The 18,933-nt window shown below is 53.3% G+C and overlaps 9 protein-coding genes across 9 annotated transcripts; 6 read left to right on the top strand and 3 right to left on the bottom strand.

Moving 5' to 3' along the window:
- Nucleotides 1–699: 699 nt before the first annotated feature.
- On the top strand, nucleotides 700–3,984 carry ATNIH1004_000533 (ankyrin repeat protein; the record flags this gene model as incomplete). The annotated part of the gene is made up of 1 exon (XM_033565246.1): nucleotides 700–3,984. The coding sequence occupies one exon, from the start codon at nucleotides 700–702 to the stop codon at nucleotides 3,982–3,984; it is 3,285 nt and encodes a 1,094-aa protein (XP_033431003.1).
- A 1,601-nt stretch (nucleotides 3,985–5,585) lies between these two features.
- ATNIH1004_000532 (uncharacterized protein) lies at nucleotides 5,586–5,836 on the bottom strand (the record flags this gene model as incomplete). The annotated part of the gene is made up of 2 exons (XM_033565245.1): nucleotides 5,586–5,687; nucleotides 5,759–5,836. The coding sequence occupies 2 exons, from the start codon at nucleotides 5,834–5,836 to the stop codon at nucleotides 5,586–5,588; spliced, it is 180 nt and encodes a 59-aa protein (XP_033431002.1).
- Nucleotides 5,837–6,090: 254 nt separating this feature from the next.
- ATNIH1004_000531 (uncharacterized protein) lies at nucleotides 6,091–6,567 on the bottom strand (the record flags this gene model as incomplete). Its single annotated transcript, XM_033565244.1, has 2 exons — nucleotides 6,091–6,403; nucleotides 6,509–6,567. The coding sequence occupies 2 exons, from the start codon at nucleotides 6,565–6,567 to the stop codon at nucleotides 6,091–6,093; spliced, it is 372 nt and encodes a 123-aa protein (XP_033431001.1).
- A 653-nt stretch (nucleotides 6,568–7,220) lies between these two features.
- On the top strand, nucleotides 7,221–8,825 carry ATNIH1004_000530 (putative pyridine nucleotide-disulfide oxidoreductase; the record flags this gene model as incomplete). Its single annotated transcript, XM_033565243.1, has 1 exon — nucleotides 7,221–8,825. One exon carries the CDS (start codon nucleotides 7,221–7,223, stop codon nucleotides 8,823–8,825), a length of 1,605 nt encoding a protein of 534 aa, XP_033431000.1.
- Nucleotides 8,826–9,003: 178 nt separating this feature from the next.
- Nucleotides 9,004–10,454, top strand: ATNIH1004_000529 (Zn(II)2Cys6 transcription factor domain-containing protein; the record flags this gene model as incomplete). Its single annotated transcript, XM_033565242.1, has 2 exons — nucleotides 9,004–9,813; nucleotides 9,912–10,454. The coding sequence occupies 2 exons, from the start codon at nucleotides 9,004–9,006 to the stop codon at nucleotides 10,452–10,454; spliced, it is 1,353 nt and encodes a 450-aa protein (XP_033430999.1).
- Nucleotides 10,455–10,477: 23 nt separating this feature from the next.
- On the top strand, nucleotides 10,478–11,096 carry ATNIH1004_000528 (uncharacterized protein; the record flags this gene model as incomplete). The annotated part of the gene is made up of 2 exons (XM_033565241.1): nucleotides 10,478–10,667; nucleotides 10,711–11,096. The coding sequence occupies 2 exons, from the start codon at nucleotides 10,478–10,480 to the stop codon at nucleotides 11,094–11,096; spliced, it is 576 nt and encodes a 191-aa protein (XP_033430998.1).
- Nucleotides 11,097–11,186: 90 nt separating this feature from the next.
- Nucleotides 11,187–11,988, bottom strand: ATNIH1004_000527 (NAD(P)-dependent oxidoreductase; the record flags this gene model as incomplete). Its single annotated transcript, XM_033565240.1, has 2 exons — nucleotides 11,187–11,842; nucleotides 11,898–11,988. The coding sequence occupies 2 exons, from the start codon at nucleotides 11,986–11,988 to the stop codon at nucleotides 11,187–11,189; spliced, it is 747 nt and encodes a 248-aa protein (XP_033430997.1).
- An 842-nt stretch (nucleotides 11,989–12,830) lies between these two features.
- Nucleotides 12,831–14,816, top strand: ATNIH1004_000526 (transient receptor potential ion channel family protein; the record flags this gene model as incomplete). The annotated part of the gene is made up of 1 exon (XM_033565239.1): nucleotides 12,831–14,816. One exon carries the CDS (start codon nucleotides 12,831–12,833, stop codon nucleotides 14,814–14,816), a length of 1,986 nt encoding a protein of 661 aa, XP_033430996.1.
- A 481-nt stretch (nucleotides 14,817–15,297) lies between these two features.
- ATNIH1004_000525 (uncharacterized protein) lies at nucleotides 15,298–18,143 on the top strand (the record flags this gene model as incomplete). The annotated part of the gene is made up of 5 exons (XM_033565238.1): nucleotides 15,298–15,728; nucleotides 15,784–15,862; nucleotides 15,909–16,304; nucleotides 16,355–16,643; nucleotides 16,705–18,143. 5 exons carry the CDS (start codon nucleotides 15,298–15,300, stop codon nucleotides 18,141–18,143), a joined length of 2,634 nt encoding a protein of 877 aa, XP_033430995.1.
- Nucleotides 18,144–18,933: the final 790 nt, after the last annotated feature.

Genomic DNA, 18,933 nt, shown 5'->3' with positions numbered 1-18,933 from the left:
GTCTGACCTAGACCGCTTGTGAAGAGTCTGATTTGATGTTATTTACTACGAGTCGGATAGAGATAATAAGCCCATGCTGGGCTGATAATATAATTGAAAACCTCCTACCGTGGAGATTTCGCATAGCCAATATGAGAGTGATTCTTGTTTAAATGACCTGAGATTCTTGATTATTAAGTCCATCGAAGGATTCCCGCACGTCCAGTTGAACCGTCTTCTTCCTCTTCCTCTCTTCCACGATCTCCTTTCATCATGCCTCTCCATCCATAAAGAAAGAACACAGAAAGACAAAGAAAAACGAGAATCCCCAGCAAGAGAACTCGAAAGAAAAAGAATATGAAGGGAAAATCAATGAAAACCACCCTCAACGATGGAGGCTCTGTGTCCCACCGCCAGTGCGGCACAGCCTTGCTGATCACACACTTGCAGAGTAAGCCATGCAGCTAACAAAGACCGGCTGAATTCTTATCTGATCGGCCTAGTATTAGATTCTTCGCTGAATTCTCACTGCATGAGATTTTTCACCCTTTTTTTCTCCACCCCTTTCTCTCTCGTTCCCTCCACTGGAGTCTGTCTTCCTGTCTAGTTTAGCTTTTGCCGAGCACTCAGTAATGAGGCCTTGCCCATAGTAGGACAATCGATCGGGGACTGTTATTATTTTATTATTATTTTATTCAATTTAATCTGGCCCATGGGAGCATGTCCCGATCACGGTCCAGCGTTGCGAGCGACGGCCACGACCGTTTAGAACCGCGCTTATTGCGCGCTGTCGAGCACGACGATGTCGAAACGCTGAGGCAAGTTGTCAACTTAGCACGTGAGAATGGGCAGTTTAGCGACAATTTCCTCCGCGTCGGACTCATGCGCGGTTGCGACCGCGACAAGATCGCCGCCACGCAGTATCTGCTCGGTCTGGGGGCAAAGACCGACGTCCATGGGAAGCGGCTCTCGCCGCTGCTGCGTGCAGTCGAGCGAAATCATCCGCGCATTGTACGCCTCCTGCTGGATCATGGGGCATCACCCGAAACGACAGATAAGAAAGGTCGTACGGCGCTGATGACAGCTGCGTGGAGGAACCACTGGCATATCCTGCAGCTTCTCATTGCGCGCGGTGCCGATGTCAATGCGAAGGATCATAAGAAGAGGAATGTGCTGCATAATCTGGCCGCGGATAAACAGTGCGACTGGGGAGAAGACGTCGTGGAGCTCCTACTGCAGACGACGTGTCAGGTGGACGGCGCGAACGGGCAGGATGGATTGGGCCGGACGCCGCTGCACTGGGCCTGCGCGACAGGCAAACGGCGGTTTGCTGAGATGCTGCTGACTCGGCCTCAGGGTCCGATTGTCAACGTGGATGCTGTCGAGTCGCGCAACAAGACGGCGCTGCATCTGGCCATCGCCCACGGCCGCGATGATATCGTCCAGCTCCTACTTCAGCACCGCGCTGACATTGATTCCCGCAGCGACGGCGGCTGGACCGCGTTGCATTATGCCTGTGATAAGGGGTTCGAGGGGATTGTGCGCCTGCTGCTGCATGCTGGAGCTAAGATCAACAGCCAGCTGTTGACCGGCGTTACGCCATTGCATCTCGCGGCACAGGCAGGCCACACCGAGGTGGTGCAATGTCTCCTGGAGCGACCGGATCTGAAGCGACGAATCCGCGACAACTTCGGGAGCACGCCGTTCTTGCGAGCGGCGCAGTTCCGCCGGAAAGACATCGTGTTGCTTCTGGCGCCGTTCAATAACGTCGATGCGCTGTCGGTGGATGCGCGAGGCGCGTGCGAGGGATTCGAGGCCACCATCGTCGACTTTGGGAACTTCCACAATGAGAACCGCGTGCAGAAGATGTCTGTGTTCAACCTGCTCTTCGGACGCGACGCCGAGAATCCGCGCAAACAGGCTGTCATCACTGTCCCGGAGGACAGCAAGGTCACCGATTTCCGATGGATCCATCTGCCGGCCAACAACATGGCGTGGGTGGAGGCGTTGCTGACCAAGACGTTCATCGAGGAGGGAGCGCACGATGTCGATAGCTTCAAGGGCCTGGAACGGTCATTTCGGTATCAGCATCGCGGCCAACGAACACATTCCCATTTCATGCGCCCGCTGTGCCAGAGCACGCCGCGAGCGCCTCGGGGGCGCTCCGAGGACCACAGCACGGAGGAGTCCGTCGTGGGAGACCAGCCACCGCAGATTCTCATCAACGGAGAAGTGTCGGAGACGCCCAACAGCCCTGGTGCAAGCCAGAGAGGTAGGAAACCGAAGAAGCACGGGATCGAGCGGACCGATTCCTATTCCCAGGACGATAGCAAAGGCTCGCAAGGCAAGAAAACGAACCGCACGACGAAACGGGGGAAGAATCCGGGGCTACCGACCAAGTCGAATGCGAAGACTTCGGCGAACGAGAAGCACCGCTCACCGCTGTCATTGTGCAAGGATCCGGTGACCTGGAACGTGTGTATGTTCATGCCATATCTGCATTTCGAGACGGCCGAAGGGAGACAGAAAATGCAGGAGGCGATCCAGCGAGCCGAAACGCTGAATTTCCCGTCGATGGGCACCAGTCGATCGCCCACACGAGACGAGATGCTTATCCGCGCGCATCTGGCGTCGTCGTCATCGACATCGCTACATGTGCGCCGCACACTGGACCAATTCTTCTATCCGAATATCGACACGCAGATCCGCGACCAGGACCAGGTGGTGTACCGGTATCAGACGAAGGGACAGGGCCGCGAGCGGTACTGGAAGGAGCCGAAGATCTTCATGGTGGACCAGCTGTGGATGTGGATTCTGGGGACGAATCTGATCGTGACCAGCTTCCCACAACGATGGGAGCAGCCCAAGAACGACCCCCTCAACGTGCTGGACGGCATCATCGAGGACATCAACTCCAAGACGCGCGAGCCTGTGCGCTCCATCTACGACCTGGCCATCACCATCACCAATCGCTGCTCCGGCGTCTTCGACCGCCACCGCATGGGCGACGAGGAGTACCAGTTCCTAGACATGTTTGAATCGTCGATCGGCATCGCCACGGACCGCGAGACCGTGCTCTTCAGCAGGTTCAACCGTGCATCCGCCCAGGCGTCTAGCTGGCTTAAGAGCCATCGCAAGCTCAGTCGATATGCCGCCGCCAGCAGCCAGGGGGAGGCTACGGCCATGGAGACCGATACCACCATCCTGGACATGACGGAGGAAAAAGACGGAGAACAGCCGCTGTTCGTGGACAACCTGCTAGACATCGGACAGGAGACGGACCTCCTGTCCGAAGCCAAAGACATCCGGGACGAGCTGAACATGATCCGCACAGTACTACAGCACCAGCAACACGTCCTGTCGGATCTACAAGAAGTAACCTGGGACATCCACCACGGCCAGCATCGACTGCAGCACGAGGCCCGCAAACGATTCAAGGAGCAGCAGCGCACGATCGACATGCACCTGAAGGACATCGACCGCATGGACAAGCAAGCAGAACGCATCTACTCCTCCATCACGGACCTACTGGATCTGAAACAGAAACACGCCAACGCATTCGAGGCGCGGTTCGCGCGCGATCAAGCAGCAGGAACCACCCGACAGGGCAAGACTATCATGGTCTTCACCGTTGTCACGATTGTCTTCCTCCCGCTGTCGTTCATCAGCTCTTTTTTCACCATCAATCTCAACCAATTCCCGCGCGCCGCCGACGGCGATCCCCAGCTGGACTTGTCCTACGTCGCTAAGTATACCTTTGGGATTGGGTTTGGTATTTCCATCCCCTTGATTCTGCTCGCTTTGTCAGTCGATGATATCGGGGATGGATGTCAGGAGGCAGTTCGACGCGTGCGTCGGTGGATGTTGCGAAGGAGGAAGTTCACGTCGAATGGAGAGGACGAGAGGGCGTTGGAGATAGAAAAATTGCTTCATATGAGTACTGACAGCAGATTTACTAGGAGTTTGTTGCCGGTGTCGAGGGGGGAGAGGAAGGATTGGTATTAATGAGTGATGCATGTAATGATATGAATGACAGCCTGATATTCCATGCAATAAGTATATAGAGCATTACCATATGATAGAATATAAGCACCGAAAAGAACGCTGAGGCAATCTACAGCTATGCTCAATATACTATCATTCTTCTCATATGCAATAATAAGAATAATATTGACCGACATCAGATCATTGATCAACTTAGAATGCAAATATCCACCCAAAATGGTCATATATGTCGCTGTATACGAAATTGAAGATCGATTTGCGCGTCCTGCAGCGATGAAATGTAGCAGTCTGATATACGAGGCTGTGATGGACCGAACAGGAAAATATCATGAATTACCTTACATATATGCAAGTTGCAAGATGCCTGATCAGCGGAACTAACTCTGAAACCTGAGATCTGCCATTCAATAAAATAAAAGATTCAACATCCGTCATTTGAAAACTCCAGCGTCAACTAAAACGATATTTATATTCCATATAGAGTAATAAGTTGTATGGATCTGGTGTTCGTCGCTGTATAAATAACCCTCTCCTACATGATTTCTTTCTCAATAACATATATCCATCCACTCTACAACCACGTTCAATTACAAATACAAATACTACTTGCCCTTTTACTTTTGCCAATGAAGTTTATTCTCGTTCTTGCCCCCTCCTGCTGTCGCCATGGCTGACGACTGGCCACCTTGTCACCGTAGGGGGAATATCTGTCGCATTGGGAATCAAGGTTCCGGCTATTGTTGCAATAATTACAAGTGTTTACATCAGAAGGGGTCTGATTTGTGGGTATGTTTTTTGTCTTTTCTTTTCTTTTGGTTCTGTAAGGAAAAGGCTAATCTAATCTGTTGGATTAGAGATGTCAGTGACTGATGCGATGATGGCTGGAGTTTATCAGACGATTAGGTTTGATAGGGTTTGGATGGAAGAAGGATGTAGCTAGAATGAGGACGGACGTTGCATTGTGTAGTTACTAGACTGACACTCTTTTTCTTGGTGCTTTTGTGGTTCAGGTGTGTAGTAGCTCAAGATGTAGTGGTTGTTTGTAGTATTCTGGTATCAGTGACAATCTGTGGGATGTGGAGGACGTATATTTTGTATAGGTTTCTGCATGTATTTTGAGAATCAGGCAGAAGTACGTATTGAGAAATCTATACTGAAAGAGGGAACCTAACTAGAGAGAGGAGTTTACAGACTGACTTTACATTATTATACATTCAGGCTCAGCATCTGTACAACGAACCGAATTTTAGTCCAGTCGAAAAAAGGATGCTCCATCAGTTCGCTCGCGGGTTTTTCTCTCCTCAGGGACCCGAAAAAGCATTATCTTGACAAAGGATATGAATTGTTCCCTCCCTCTCTCCTCTACAGGGATCGCATCGGCAAGCTTTCGACCGGAGATCAAGTCACCATACAAGAAGTTGGTTGCGTGATTGTTGGCAAGGTCGAGTAATATATACTGGATATACATCCCATCTGGATCAAAAAAGGGCCGCCGAAATATATTTTGCACTTGAACAGACTTGACTATCTTGTTTTTTGATACATTCCGGCCATTTATACCGGGGTCGTGTCGTGACTAGTTCCTGGGGAGGAGGACAAATCTAGTTGATTATCTCTGCAAGATGGGCTCTGGCGTCGTAATGGCCTTGGGCATTGTGGATCCGTTGGAAGAGCTCTTTGCCTTGGATAAGGTCCCAGAGCTTCTAGGCATTAGACAATGACTGAGCCAATTAGAATATAAAGTTATCGCCCAAAGAGTATAGCTCCAACACACCAGAGTACCCAAACATCGTTGGTCCAGCTGAGAATTCATAAAGTCCTCCAACACCGCTGGATCTTGAAATATAACCATGATATTCCCAAGTTTCAAATCTACCAGGTGTTAAGACCGCCAAGGTCTATGGCCAGAGAAGTACACACCAGTGTGGACTACCCGACATATTGTATGAAGGTAATCCCAGACCTACAAGAGGATACCAATATAGGTCTTGACGAGCCGAGGGGGAATGGTCATATTTTTTAAGCGCCTGTGAAACAGTCACGGTGGCTCCCTCACGGCTCATAAAACCAGACATAGCTGTTTCCTTCTGGGCCAGGCACTTCAAATCATTCCGACGATGTTCGAAACAGAGCCCAGCCACGATGAGAAGGGTCTGTCTTCATAAAATGCTCCTCGATTTCCCGTTCCTCATCCGCTGTACACCTGTTGTCATTGGCGATTTTCAGTGCCAGGAAGCTTTCCGGGTCCAATCGGGATCTAGCTCGTCCATTAGCCTGTGCTAGAGATAGATCGTCCAAGTAGCTGTACCCCCTCATATCACGGGCAAACCAGACGGTCGAGGACACTCCCGATCCCACCTTGAACAGGACTTGATAGCTATTGGCGAGGACCTCCCCCGGCTTCGCGGGGTAGTATCTCCTGGAGTCACATCCAGTTCGTGTAATCGAGGTCCTGGAGAAGGGAGGGGAAGAGGTCTTCTGCGAAAGACGGACCGTGTGTTTGTCTGTCGGATCGCCATCCTACTTCTGTCGAACTGATGACGTTTGGCGCAGGAAACGAGAGTCGCGACCGTGACGATTCATGCGTGGTCATTGTGTCATGTGACTGGTTCTTCACGATGATTTCGAAACAGCCCATCTCTTCATCCTCGTTCATCGAAGAATTGGGCCTGGAGGATAAGATTCAACCCAGATTCCCCACGGATTATTGGCATACCGATCAATTCTCTAGATAACTTCCCATGTGATGGATGCACGCTGCCTGTTTCTGCGCCTAGTCAGAATTGTCCCGAATTTTTATCGAATTTCTTCTCCAGCTTCACATGTCCCCATCTACCCTACTGAAGAACAGAAATTGCTTTAGGGTCCGGATTCGGACTGCTCCGGGAATTCGGGGTGAATCTCAACAATAACAGTCCAGCCAGATAGAGTGCCATGGTTCTCTTCGTCTATCTCACGCTAATGTCCGTCCCATGTGGATCGCAGAATCCACTTACAAGTCCCGATGAAGGACCGGACGAACCCGACGAAGAATCAAAGGAGTGGATACTCGGAATATCTGACAAGATTTGGTTCCGTACTAGAATCGAGATCCGCCGTCCACCGGATATGAGGTCATAATTGTTCAACCAGAGTGCCAACCATGGCTTGGACTACAAATGCTGCTGGAGTGTCCCACAATATCCTTATAGCCCTTGACTCAATAACTGACTAGACGGATTGACTAGCATAAGGCCATGCAGTGCGCATCTCTTAGGAGGCGGGTCATATCGACTCGTGCCTTCCTATATACTACTAGAGGTTTCGCAACGCAGGTGCAGCAGAATTCGACTGCTATCCCCAACAGTGACTCCAAAGAAAGGGTTGTTATTCTCGGCTCCGGCTGGGGCGGATACTCGTTGTCACGTAAACTGGCCTCACGATCCTTCTCACCCCTTATTATCTCGCCCCGTTCATATTTTGTGTTCACACCGCTACTGACAGACACGGCGAGTGGCTCGTTGGATTTTTCAAATATCGTGGAGCCGGTGCGCGACCCCCATTCCCAGGTGGATTTTATCCAGGCGGCGGCCCGAGGCGTCGATTTCAACAAGAAGACGGTGTTGTGTGAAGCGACGGTGGTGAAAAGAGGCGTCACCGAGACGCCCCGTACCTATGAGGATGAACAAGTGGGCGAGCCAGGGTGGCAGCAAGGCGAGCGGTTCGAGGTGCCCTACGACAAGCTTGTGATCGCTGTGGGTGCCGTCAGCAGGACGTTCAACACCCCCGGGGTGCGTCACAACGCCATGTTCTTCAAGGACATTGGCGATGCGCGCCGGGTCAAGCGTCGGGTACGCGAGTGCTTCGAACTGGCCGTGCTGCCCACGACCTCCCCGGAAATGCGCCAGTGGCTGTTGCATTTCGCCATTGTCGGCGCCGGTCCCACGGGCACCGAACTAGCCGCGTCATTGCGCGATTTCATGCACGCCGACTTGATGCGTCTGTATCCCAGCCTACGCGGACTGCCACGCATAACATTGTATGACGTGGCACCAACTGTGCTTTCAATGTTCGACGAGACGCTGTCGCAGTACGCGATGGAGACGATGAAGAAGGAGGGCATCGAGATCAAGACGTCGCATCATGTGCAGGATCTGCGCTGGGGGGCCCCTGCCGAGGACCCACCGTATCGCATGGATCCCAAACGGTGTCTGACGCTGACGACGAAGGAGGAAGGGCAAGTGGGCGTGGGAATGTGCGTTTGGACCACGGGCAACGCGATGAACCCGTTAGTGCGCCAGTCGCTACACGAGGTGGCAACATTTCCCCAGGCCTCGGCGACGATAAAGGACAGCAGCAGCGGCAGCAGTAGCGGCAGCGACTCTTCCAACACCGTATGGCATGTTAAGAAAGCTCCGCGGGTCGGCGCACTGCTGGTGGACGGCCATCTACGCGTGCAGCTCGAGAAAGACAACGGCACGACGGCGGTACTGCAGGACGTGTTTGCCCTGGGCGACAACGCAATGTGTGAGAGCGGGGCACCGCCAGCGACGGCGCAGGCGACATTTCAGCAGGCCAAATGGCTTGCGAAGCGGCTGAACCGGGGCGACCTCGAGCGGAGTGCCCCGTTTTCCTTCCGCAATATGGGCATGATGGCGTACATCGGGAACGCAAATGCCCTGATGCAAATCCCACATGAGAGCCGCGAGGGATACCTGCCTGAGGGACTGACAGGGCGCATGGCGTGGATCGTGTGGAGTTCGGCGTATATGACGATGAGCATTAGTTGGCGCAATAAGTTGCGAGTTGGGTTTCGCTGGTTGCTAAACAAACTCTTTGGGCGCGACATATCTCGATATTGACTTTCTATCCATGCATATATTATCATTTATATTGTAGAGCACTCTTTAGAGTAGCAATGTAAGCCTTGATTGTGGCTGGTTGTCTGGAACTTCCGGAAGCGGATAATCCGACGCTTTTCACTTCCGTATCTTCGCTCTTATTTGTCTTCACGTCGTTCACTTCTCTCCATCCTCCACCATGGCATCCAGTACATCTCCCATCCCATCCCCATTGATATTGATCATTAAATTAACACTCGCAGATCCTCCACTCCGCCGCAGTTGCATCTTCTGTCGAACGCGGAAAATCCGTTGCTCCGGTGGCCACATCTGCGCCGCCTGTCGCGAGCGGAACCTGGACTGCGTCTACAGCCCTGAAGCACGCAAAGGTCGACCCCGGCGCAGAGGACTACCGACTTCGTCAGCCAGTCCTCATGTCAAACAGAGCTCCCCCAGTGGGAGGGCTCGGGAGCCGGACTACCTACACACACTGGGCGACGACCTTGAACAGCGGTTTCAAGCCTACTTCATCAGTAACCCGGGATCGCAGTCCAATCTGTTCCAGAATTCCATCGCTTCGTTCTATCGCCGGGCGCGTCCGACCACGACGGGCCCCCCACGTCGGCTCGACTACGCGGGTTTGCTGTCGTGGATGAGCCACGAGATGGTGGAGATGCTGTTGCTGCGTCTGGGCCATCTAGGCTGCGAGCGGCCATCCGAGATGACGACGGCCACGCGCGACGCCTTCATTACGGCTCTGGCGGCCGACACAAGTGCCTGCATGTTCGAGTCGACGCCGCCACAGAAAAACCCGTTGGCGGCCCTGGGGACGCAGCGCATTCTTCAGTGGGTAGATCTCTGGTTCTACACGCATCCACTGTCGTCACTGGTTTCCAAGACCCTTTTGGTCAGTCGTATCCGGGACGAGACGGTGGACGAGGCCCTCCTGGCGCTCCTCCTTGGTGACGCATGCGATTTCTATCGCGCACAGGTGCCCTCCTCGGATGATGTGAGCAGCAGCAACGCGGACCCCGAGATTTTCTTCCGATGGGCTGCCACGCAGCTGCAGCAGCGATCGGCCACCCCCCGTTGCTGTCCACCGCGCAGGCAATGCTGCTCATGGCCTGGCGTGGGCTCTGCATCGGCCACGCACGCCGCGCCACCTGTCTGGTCGGCTACGCTTGTCGTATGGTGGCGCGGCTGCACGAGCGGTGGCAGCGCGACGGGCGACGCGATGACGAGCGGAAGCTGAACGGGGTGACACTGAGCGCCGTGGAGCAGGAGATCTTGCAGAACGTCTACTGGGTGTGCCTGTCGACGACGACCTGGGCCTTCCTGCAGATCGACCAGCCCTTCTCGCTGTTCGTGCCGGACGAGACCCCGGCGTTTCCCTGCGTCGATGAGACCTCGTCCGCGCTGCTGCGGCTCGACCGGGCCTCTGACCACCTCAGTACGCTGCCGGCGCAGGTGCTCGCCTTGCGACAACTGTGGCCGCTCAGCCAAATCAGCAGCACCGTCGCCCACATCTACACCCTCTACCTGAACGCGCCGCCGGACGCGGGCCAGTCGTCCACCACCCCCCCTGGCAAACGCGACACATTCACCAGCTGCACCGACTGCTGCAATCGCGCGGGGACTTCTCAGCGCTGACGCGCGAGATCCGCGGCATCCTCATGCAGGCCATCCGCGCCGTGGAGACGGAGGTCCCAGAGGGCTCCCCGCGGTCGCAGCTGTTGATCGCTTACCACACCATTGCCATCCACCTGCTGTTTCCCGCGGCCGGCACGATAGTCTCGTTGCCGGAGATCGACACCTTCTGGCAGTCCGCCTCTGCCATTCTCGCCCTGCAGCCCCCGCCTGGAGGTGGCCCTAAAGATGCGTTCGCCCTCGCACTTGACGCCTGTAGCCGCGCCCTGGCGCACCTCTACCACCAACACTCCTCCGCGGGGGGACGGTGGCGACCCCCTGCGTTTGGCTGACTACGCGCAGCAACTTCGCCAGGTTTGCCACGTGGTGGAGGGACCGGGGGCGGTGCTGCGACCAGTCAAGAAGCGACTAAAGGGCGTGCAACTGGCGGACCAGCAGATCGGGTCACCACCGTCACTGCCATCGCTGCCATCGCTGTCGCTGGACTGGACGTCGCCGGGCGAGGGGGATCTCTGGCCATCGGGATTGGAGGTGATGGATCTGGGATTCTTTGGAGAGGACGACTCGCGAGACGAGGCGATCCTGGGATTTCCGGGACTGGAGATGGGGAAATACGGGATGAATGCGAACCTGGATATGTATTGAACCTGTGACCTATGCTAATGCACCAAAATCCTACCAAATATAACAACAAAAGAAAAGATAAAGAGAGAAAGAGAGGAAAAAAAAAAAAAATCAACTGGTCAAGCTCACAACCCCCCGATAGCGTCTCTCCTGCACGAGACTCGCAAACATCCACCCTCCGACATCCGCCCTACTGATTACATATCCCACTGCCGGATGACTGTCATCGCCGACGCGCAATTTCTCTACGCCCTGCTGCTCGCCATCCGTCAGCAGACTGGGTCGCACGATGGTATAATCGCTGATGGCGCGGTCGGGGTCGTCCTTCTCCGTCTCTTGTCGAACCAGGGTCTCCATGACCTTCTTGTCCTCGTGCGGCACCTTCAAGAGCCAGTGATACAGTGGGATCATGGCCAGGGGGATGTCGCGCGTGCGACTGATACCGGTGGTACTGACGACCACGAGATGGGGTTTCCGGTCCGAGGGCGTAGCGGTGCGTGCGCCGACGGTGCGAGTGGCATCGAGGATGGCGCGCATCGCCTCCTGGCAGATATGCGGGTTATCTAGTGTCGGACGCAGGGGATTATCGAAACGAATCTGGCCGCCGATGCCGCAGACGATCAGGTCGACGAGGTATCCCTCGGGGGTCGACAGGGTGTCTTGTACAGCGGGGGCATCGGCGATGGAACCCTGGATGATGCGCAGATTGGCGGCGGAGGCGAGTGTAGCTGGGAGGAGATCTTTGAGTTTTTGAGGGGAGCGAACCACTGTTGATATTAGCATCGATCTATCTATCTTTCTGTAGAGCGCGGGGGTACTTACGGGCGGAACAGCGATGACCAGCTTCAAGGGAGGGAATGAGACAGGCGAGGGTGCAACCGCCGGTGGCGCCGAAGAACGCGATAGACTGCATTATAATTGAATAGAGATGAGATGGAGTAATGTGATGAATAAGATGGAGGAATAAACTGGTGAGATGATGATGTTTTATATGTCGGATTTATTTGAAGTCTCCGTCGGCGCGCGGAGAGTTCCATTTCAGCCTGAGGCAGCGATATGCAACGAGGCCGATTCTCTAAACTCTCCGTTGATTTATACGGATGATTCTTTTATTCTTTATTATTATCATTGCAATTCCTCCGTATTATTATCCTTATTGTAATGATAATTTTTCTGATATTCTGTTCTCTCGATACGCACGTGTCGAGGCTGTCCTCTTGGCAAATGAGTCGTGCATCTCATCGTCTCTTGTTCTCCATCCATCAAGAATTCATCAATTCATCAAGACTTCATCAAGAACTCTTTAATTCATCAAGAACTGCAATTTATTCATCATTTCTATCTCTGATAGGAAAGGGAGACCCAGAGGATATGTGTCTAATATACCAGTATGTCCCTAGACTGTCAACCATCACCCTTACTGACCTGAATTTTAGGCACAGCATCAAGATGAACTTCAAAATCGAGACCTTCTCTTTTCCTCGACCAAGCACTTTAATTTCCTCACTCCAATCATCTGCCATCGATATTTTTAGCCCCTGATCCATCCATTCCTCTCAACCAACAACTAACCCTGGTGGATCAGCACTAGCTCTGCTCCGCCCCAGGGTTTCAGATTGCGGATCGGTCCCTGACACGAAGTTAGTTGCCTTGCCCCTGAGATTCTATTCATCTCTCCATTTCTTCACCCGTTCTCTCCATTCCTTATTCTATCTCTGCCATCTATCTCTCCCACCTCTACCCTGGTGATGGACAATGCAGCTCTTCCATCTCCTGTTTGTCCTCCCTCTCGTCTCCGCCGTCAATTTCATCGCCGCCGACTCCCTCATCCAATGTGGTTCCAATGACAAATTCTCCGTCAGCAAATTCTCCGTCCTCTTCACCCCCGACAATACAACCCTCGCTGTCGGCATCGTCGGCCATACCGCCATCCATGGCAAGGTCGACCTGCAGGTCGACCTCATCGTCTATGGCTACAAGGCCTTGACCCAGCATCTCGATCCCTGCAAGAGTAAGGACCTCCAGGGCTTCTGTCCCATGAGCCCCGGCGATCTCAAGCTTGAGTCCGCCAAGATTCCCATCCCAAAGGATGTTATGTCCAAGATCCCCAACATCGCCTTCACTGTCCCCGACCTGGACGCCCGCGTACGCATCAATGTCAATGATCAACAGACGGGCGACAACATCGCCTGCGTCGAGACTCAGCTCTCCAACAGCAAGACCGTCTACCAGGTCGGCGTCTCCTGGACCGTAGCCATCATCACCGGCCTGGGCCTGTTCATGTCCGCCGTCTACTCCATGCTAGGCCACTCGCAGACCGCCACCCACGTCGCCTTCAGTTCGCTTTCCTTCCTGACCTTCATGCAGGCCCAGGCCATGGTCGGCATGAGCGCCGTGCACATGCCCCCCATCGTTCAGGCCTGGACCCAGAACTTCCAGTGGAGCATGGGTATCATCCACCTCGGCATTCTGCAGCGCCTCTGCACCTGGTTCCAGCGCGCCACCGGCGGCACGCCCACCACCTTGCTCTCCGACCTGTCCCACACCTCCGTCATCGTGCAGAAGCGGTCCTTGACCTCGCTGCTGTTGCCGCGTGCGGACGACAGCAGCAACGGCCAACAGGTCACCGTGCGCGGCATCGAGCGCGTCGGCTTCAACCTCAAGATCGAGCCCAGCAACATCTTCATGACCAGCTACTTCTTCTACTACTTCGTCGTCGTCGTCATCCTGATCGTCACCATGCTGGTCAAGCTGGCCTGGAAGTTCTTGGGCCCGCGCATGAACGCCCGCCTTTCACTGACCGCCGGCTGGTCCACACTGACGCGGGGCACGCTCTTCCGTCTGATGTTCGTTGGCTACACGCAGATGTGCGTGCTGTTTCTCTGGGAGCTGACGCACCACGACTCGGGCGCCGAGATGGCCCTGGCCATTTCCATGTGGCTGCTGACCTCTCTGGCCCTGGGCTGGACCACCTTCAAGATCTTCCAGCGCGCGCGCCGCTCCCTCGACATGCACAACAGCGCCGCCTACACCCTCTACTCCGACCCGGCCTGCTTAAACAACTGGGGATTCCTGTACATCTACTACCGCGCCACCGCCTACTACTTCCTCGTGCCCATGCTGGCTTACACCGTCGTCAAGGGCATGGTGATTGCCTTCGCCCAGTCCGCCCCCGTCGCCCAGACCGCCGTCATCCTCGTCATCGAAGCCGTCATGCTGGTCACCGTCAGCGTGATGCGTCCCTACATGGACAAGGGCATGAACATCTACGGCATCGCTGCCGCCGCCATCAACTTCCTCAACGCCGTCTTCCTACTCATCTTCAGCAACGTGTTCCACCAGCCGGGCCTCATGACCGGCATCATGGGCGTCATCTTCTTTGTCTACAACGCCATCTTCGCCATCGTCTTGCTTTTCTGGATCCTCCTGGGTCTCTACCACGCCGTGCGCCTCAAGGAGCCCGACTCGCGCTACCAGGTTCTCGGCGACGACCGTAACTCCTTTATCCGCACCAACCAGCCCATGACCACCGAGATGGACGCCCTGGGCAAGAGCGCCCGCGGCGACCTGCGGTTCCAGTCCTTGGGGGATGATGATTGGAGTCCTATGCGGGAGAAGGGTCATCTGGGACCGTCGAATCCATATGCTATGGGCGGAGGGCGGTCGCAGACCGACGTGGTCGATCTTTCGGTACCGTTGGTACCGAGTACAGAGTACGCAAGACGTCCAGGAATGATCTAATATTATTCACTCTTTCTCCTCCTTTCATTATTTATTCTATATTGTCTCTCTTTTCTTTCTTTCCCCCATCCTTCCTTCTTTTTCACTTCTTTGTATATAAAATGATGCATTTCATGATATTTTGGCGTTTATACATTAATGTATGATTCTTAAGCATTCATTCTGTATAATACCATAACTGAGTTCCGGCATTCCATCCATTTACTCTCACATGGTGAAGTAACTAATAACTTTGGAACCGTTCATACCACATAATATTAGAGAGACTGTCTCTTTGAATAGAATAACCACAATGGCACAAATTAAATTAAATAGAATGATTAATTATTCCGCCTCGCTAGAAAATACGAGCCAACCCCGCCTTTAGCCCTGCACCATCCCTGAATTAATCAAATATAGTAATCATTTCCATAATGAACTCAAATTCATCTCCAAACCCACAATGCGAAACGCATAAACAAATAAATGAGTAAAAAAACCCATGACCGACCCCCTCTCCATCGCAGGCACCGCCATCGGCGTAATATCCTTCGGCCTGCAAGTCCGCCAGGAAATCACAACATATTGTCGAGCATGGCGGGGCACATATCAAGAGATTCAAGATGTGGCGAACAAGGCCGACGGACTGGAAGCGCCGCTGCAGACGCTCCGAGAAATAATCAAGGACATGAAGGTGACCGACCCGGATATCGCGAACGATCTCCGCGAGAAACTCGGCACTCTCCGCGAAGGCATCCAGCGCGTGCATGCGTCCATTGAGAAGTGGAAGCCGGATAGAGATCCGGATGGGTTCGCGGACAAGATTCGTGCGCAAGCGAAGAGAGCAGTTTATCCGTTTCGAAAGGATGTGTTGCGCGATTTGGCGAGGGAGTTGGATGGGATTCAGGTTGGTTTGCATACTACTTTGCATGTGTACGTTGTTGGATATCTTGTTGTTTTGGACTGAATGAGGGCTAACATTATCTAGATTTTCGGCACAGAATACGCGTCTGATTCCATCGTTGATGGTGATGCAGACCAAATTACTCCGTGAGGTCCAGGAAATGGTAGGTCTCTATCTATCAATACCCTGATCGAATCTAATTCGTCTAGCATCTGGAACTACAGCACACTTCCAAGGCGTCACCTCCGCCGCCAGAGTTACTCCAATCCTGGTGCAAACAATCGGAGATTGTCGTCCCTGGCCATCAATCACAGCAGACCAAGAAGTACAGCTATCACAGTCGTCTCTTGGGTCTTACCATCGCGGCGTCTTTCTCGCTGACGAGAGGTGCCGGGGGTTTCTCCATTGCTCCCACTCTGACCTTCCAGGTGCCCATGTCCCCAAACAGTCCCGGGTTTCGGACGCTCTATTTATATGGCTTTATGGGAAAGTCTCAGCCTCCGGCCCAGTTCGTGGACAATACAATCGAGCTGCTGAAGTATCTCTTCGTGGAGCGGGTAGTATCGCCTTCAGATATGACCGTGAACGGAGGGTCTCTCCTGGACGTATGTTCCCTTCTTTAATGTACTTGTTCTATTTGAGCTAACGGGTACAGGCGGCTTGTTTCGCCTTTTATTCCTGTTCCAGTTGGCACGCCAATGCTTATGCTGAGTTCTCGCGGTTGTTCATGTTCTTGCTCAATAACGGGGCCTTGCCGGACACATCGCACACCCGAGCCAGAACCGGCTTGGACAGCTTTGTCGGGGCTGGTGCGCTCGGCGAGGAGGAGTTTCAGTTGCTTTCGCTTTTGATCCAGCGTGGCGGGTTTTTGACAATTGAGGCAGTCTTTGGATCCTCGTTGAGTAAAGCCAATGTGCGCCGCGTACTCTCTGAGAATGAGGAAGGTATTTACATCTTACCGTCCAAGGCTAGGAGGTTCTTATATTGACAACGCCGCATCACTAGCGGTCGCCATTCCTGACATTGCGAAATTTATCATTGAAGAGTCCGCCGAAGACTTACGGAATGTGCTCCGATCAGGCGAAGCGTCGGCCAACGATTGTATCGGGAGCACAACGCCAGTTCGGCTCGCTGTCGGCTGGAGTAAAGGCTTACAAATCCTTGTGGAAGCAGGAGCTGATCTGAACATGAAGCTCAACGATTTGTCCCCACTGGGGATAGCAATTCGTGGAGGCCACTACCAGTCGGCCAAGGTACTGCTTCAAGCGGGCTGCTCATTAAGTCTGGACGACATATGCCGAAATGAATCAGTCGATGACCCGGACGACATGAGCTCGCTTCTTATCTCTGAACTCGCATCCCGGCGCAAAAGATTGCTGAAACTCGCACAAGCCCACATGTCTCCAGAACAGCTTCTCCAAATTGGCGTGGGAAATGATTCTTCGGTTCCCGACGCCAGCGCATCACGCATGTACGCCGCGCTGGTTGCCCAAGGCGCACGCGTTGATCCATCCCTCAAAGTCTCCGGGCCTCCATGCTCGGTATATCATAGCATCTATATGCGGACCCGCACCCTGGATCTTCTGTACAAAGCGGGCTTCGACAATGTTGAATTGTGCGACTCTTTGGGTCGAACACCCCTGATGATCATCGATAAACGTACCGCATTCGCACAGAGAAGAGCCAGATGGCTTATTCGCAAAGGTGCGGACCCCAATCGGATAGCCCCTGGGACCAGTGCGACAGTCTTCCACCTCCTGGGTACCTGCTTACCCAGCACATTGTATCCGGAAGTCCTGCAACCGTTTATTTTGAATTTTCAAACTTATGATTCTGAAAGGAAACACGAGAATCCTCTTCAATTCTTTGACTTCATCTTCCAAGCGCCGAATCGAGACAAATGTGTCTGCGCTTGCTCGCCAGGCGGATGTACGCCTTTCTCCGTGGCGGTACGCCGGCTCCTTCAGAATCCACCCCGATACTACCAGAGGGGTGGTGCCAATCGATTTCCGGATCACCTTGACTTCTTCATCAGCCGGACTGACCGCAGTGAGGAGGTCGATCGGGCTGTCATCCGGCTCATGACGTTTGACGCACTTGACCTGAAACATACCTGTTGTCGCAGAAGCGATAGCATGACGAGGGATGACACAATTGTGTATCTGGAGGAGGTCGAAGTGGACGAGATTCGCGACGAAGAGCAACTGTTGCTAGAGGATTTTGAACGCCTCTGTACTGAACTCACGGCCGAGCACGTGGAGCTCTGCCTTCCCATCATGGAATTTTTGCAGGTCCCCTGGCATAAACGCATCCTGGAATATCTATCCCACCTGGACCCCTACGACGAGGAGCATGTGCGAGAAACTCGAGGCATTGGGTTGAATATCGAGATAGGAGAACGCGTGCCGGATCGAGTGTCTCTCCTTGTGGGCTCGATAGGATGAAAGTATTGGTTGCTAGAATAGAAATACATGAGAATATCCATTGACAGTGCAGCTCACGATTTCTGACACAGTATTGATGTCACATATCTTTCAGCAGGTCGAGAACATGTTTCAGGCTCCGTGCGGAAGCGTTTGCTTGCTCAGCAAGGTTTCTATATAAGCATTTTCAATCAGTGTTTAATCGTACCATCAGGGGTCCCATTTAGAACTATCTTATGCATCTTCCACTCAAGAGTAAAGTTGCAGGGCTTGTGCTATGCCCTGTTTGACGAGGAAGCTGACTTGGAACAGAGACGGGGATAATTCGAGTTCTCTACAATTGAAAACAGACTCTTAATACCGTCGCATAAACTCTTGTACACTTACAACTTAACAAACCCGAAGTATTGCAAATCAAGGACAAACGTAAGTTTGCATCTATCTTTAGTACTGGCAGCCGAAGCACATGCAAGGGATACGACTGAAGCTCCGCTAGCGAGCAGAGCTTGAAGTGCTGGGTATCATACGAGAGGCTGCCATCCGCGTTGAGATTAAGATCCCTGACCTTGATGGAAAGGCGTTCCATCTGCTCAGCGTCTAAGTAAACAGTGGTGGCTGTGTCCCTCAGCGAATGCAGATTTTCCTCTAGGATGGAGTGTGCCACTTCCCGCGATTCTTTGTACTGTCACTCTACATCTTGCTCCTTTCTCAAGAAGCCAGGCTTGAACGGTTGTGTTAGGGTATCCGAATAGGAGTCCAAGCTGTACAGACCGGATACCTTGAGCGAGGGGAGTGAGAGGAAGGGTTTGGA

The sequence above is a fragment of the Aspergillus tanneri genome (assembly GCF_003426965.1).
Source record: "Aspergillus tanneri strain NIH1004 chromosome Unknown AapTan_2_pilon_pilon_pilon, whole genome shotgun sequence".
Taxonomy (NCBI): domain Eukaryota; kingdom Fungi; phylum Ascomycota; class Eurotiomycetes; order Eurotiales; family Aspergillaceae; genus Aspergillus; species Aspergillus tanneri.
The sequence above is the reverse complement of the archived record's forward strand: the minus strand, read 5'-3'. Positions and strand labels throughout refer to the sequence as shown.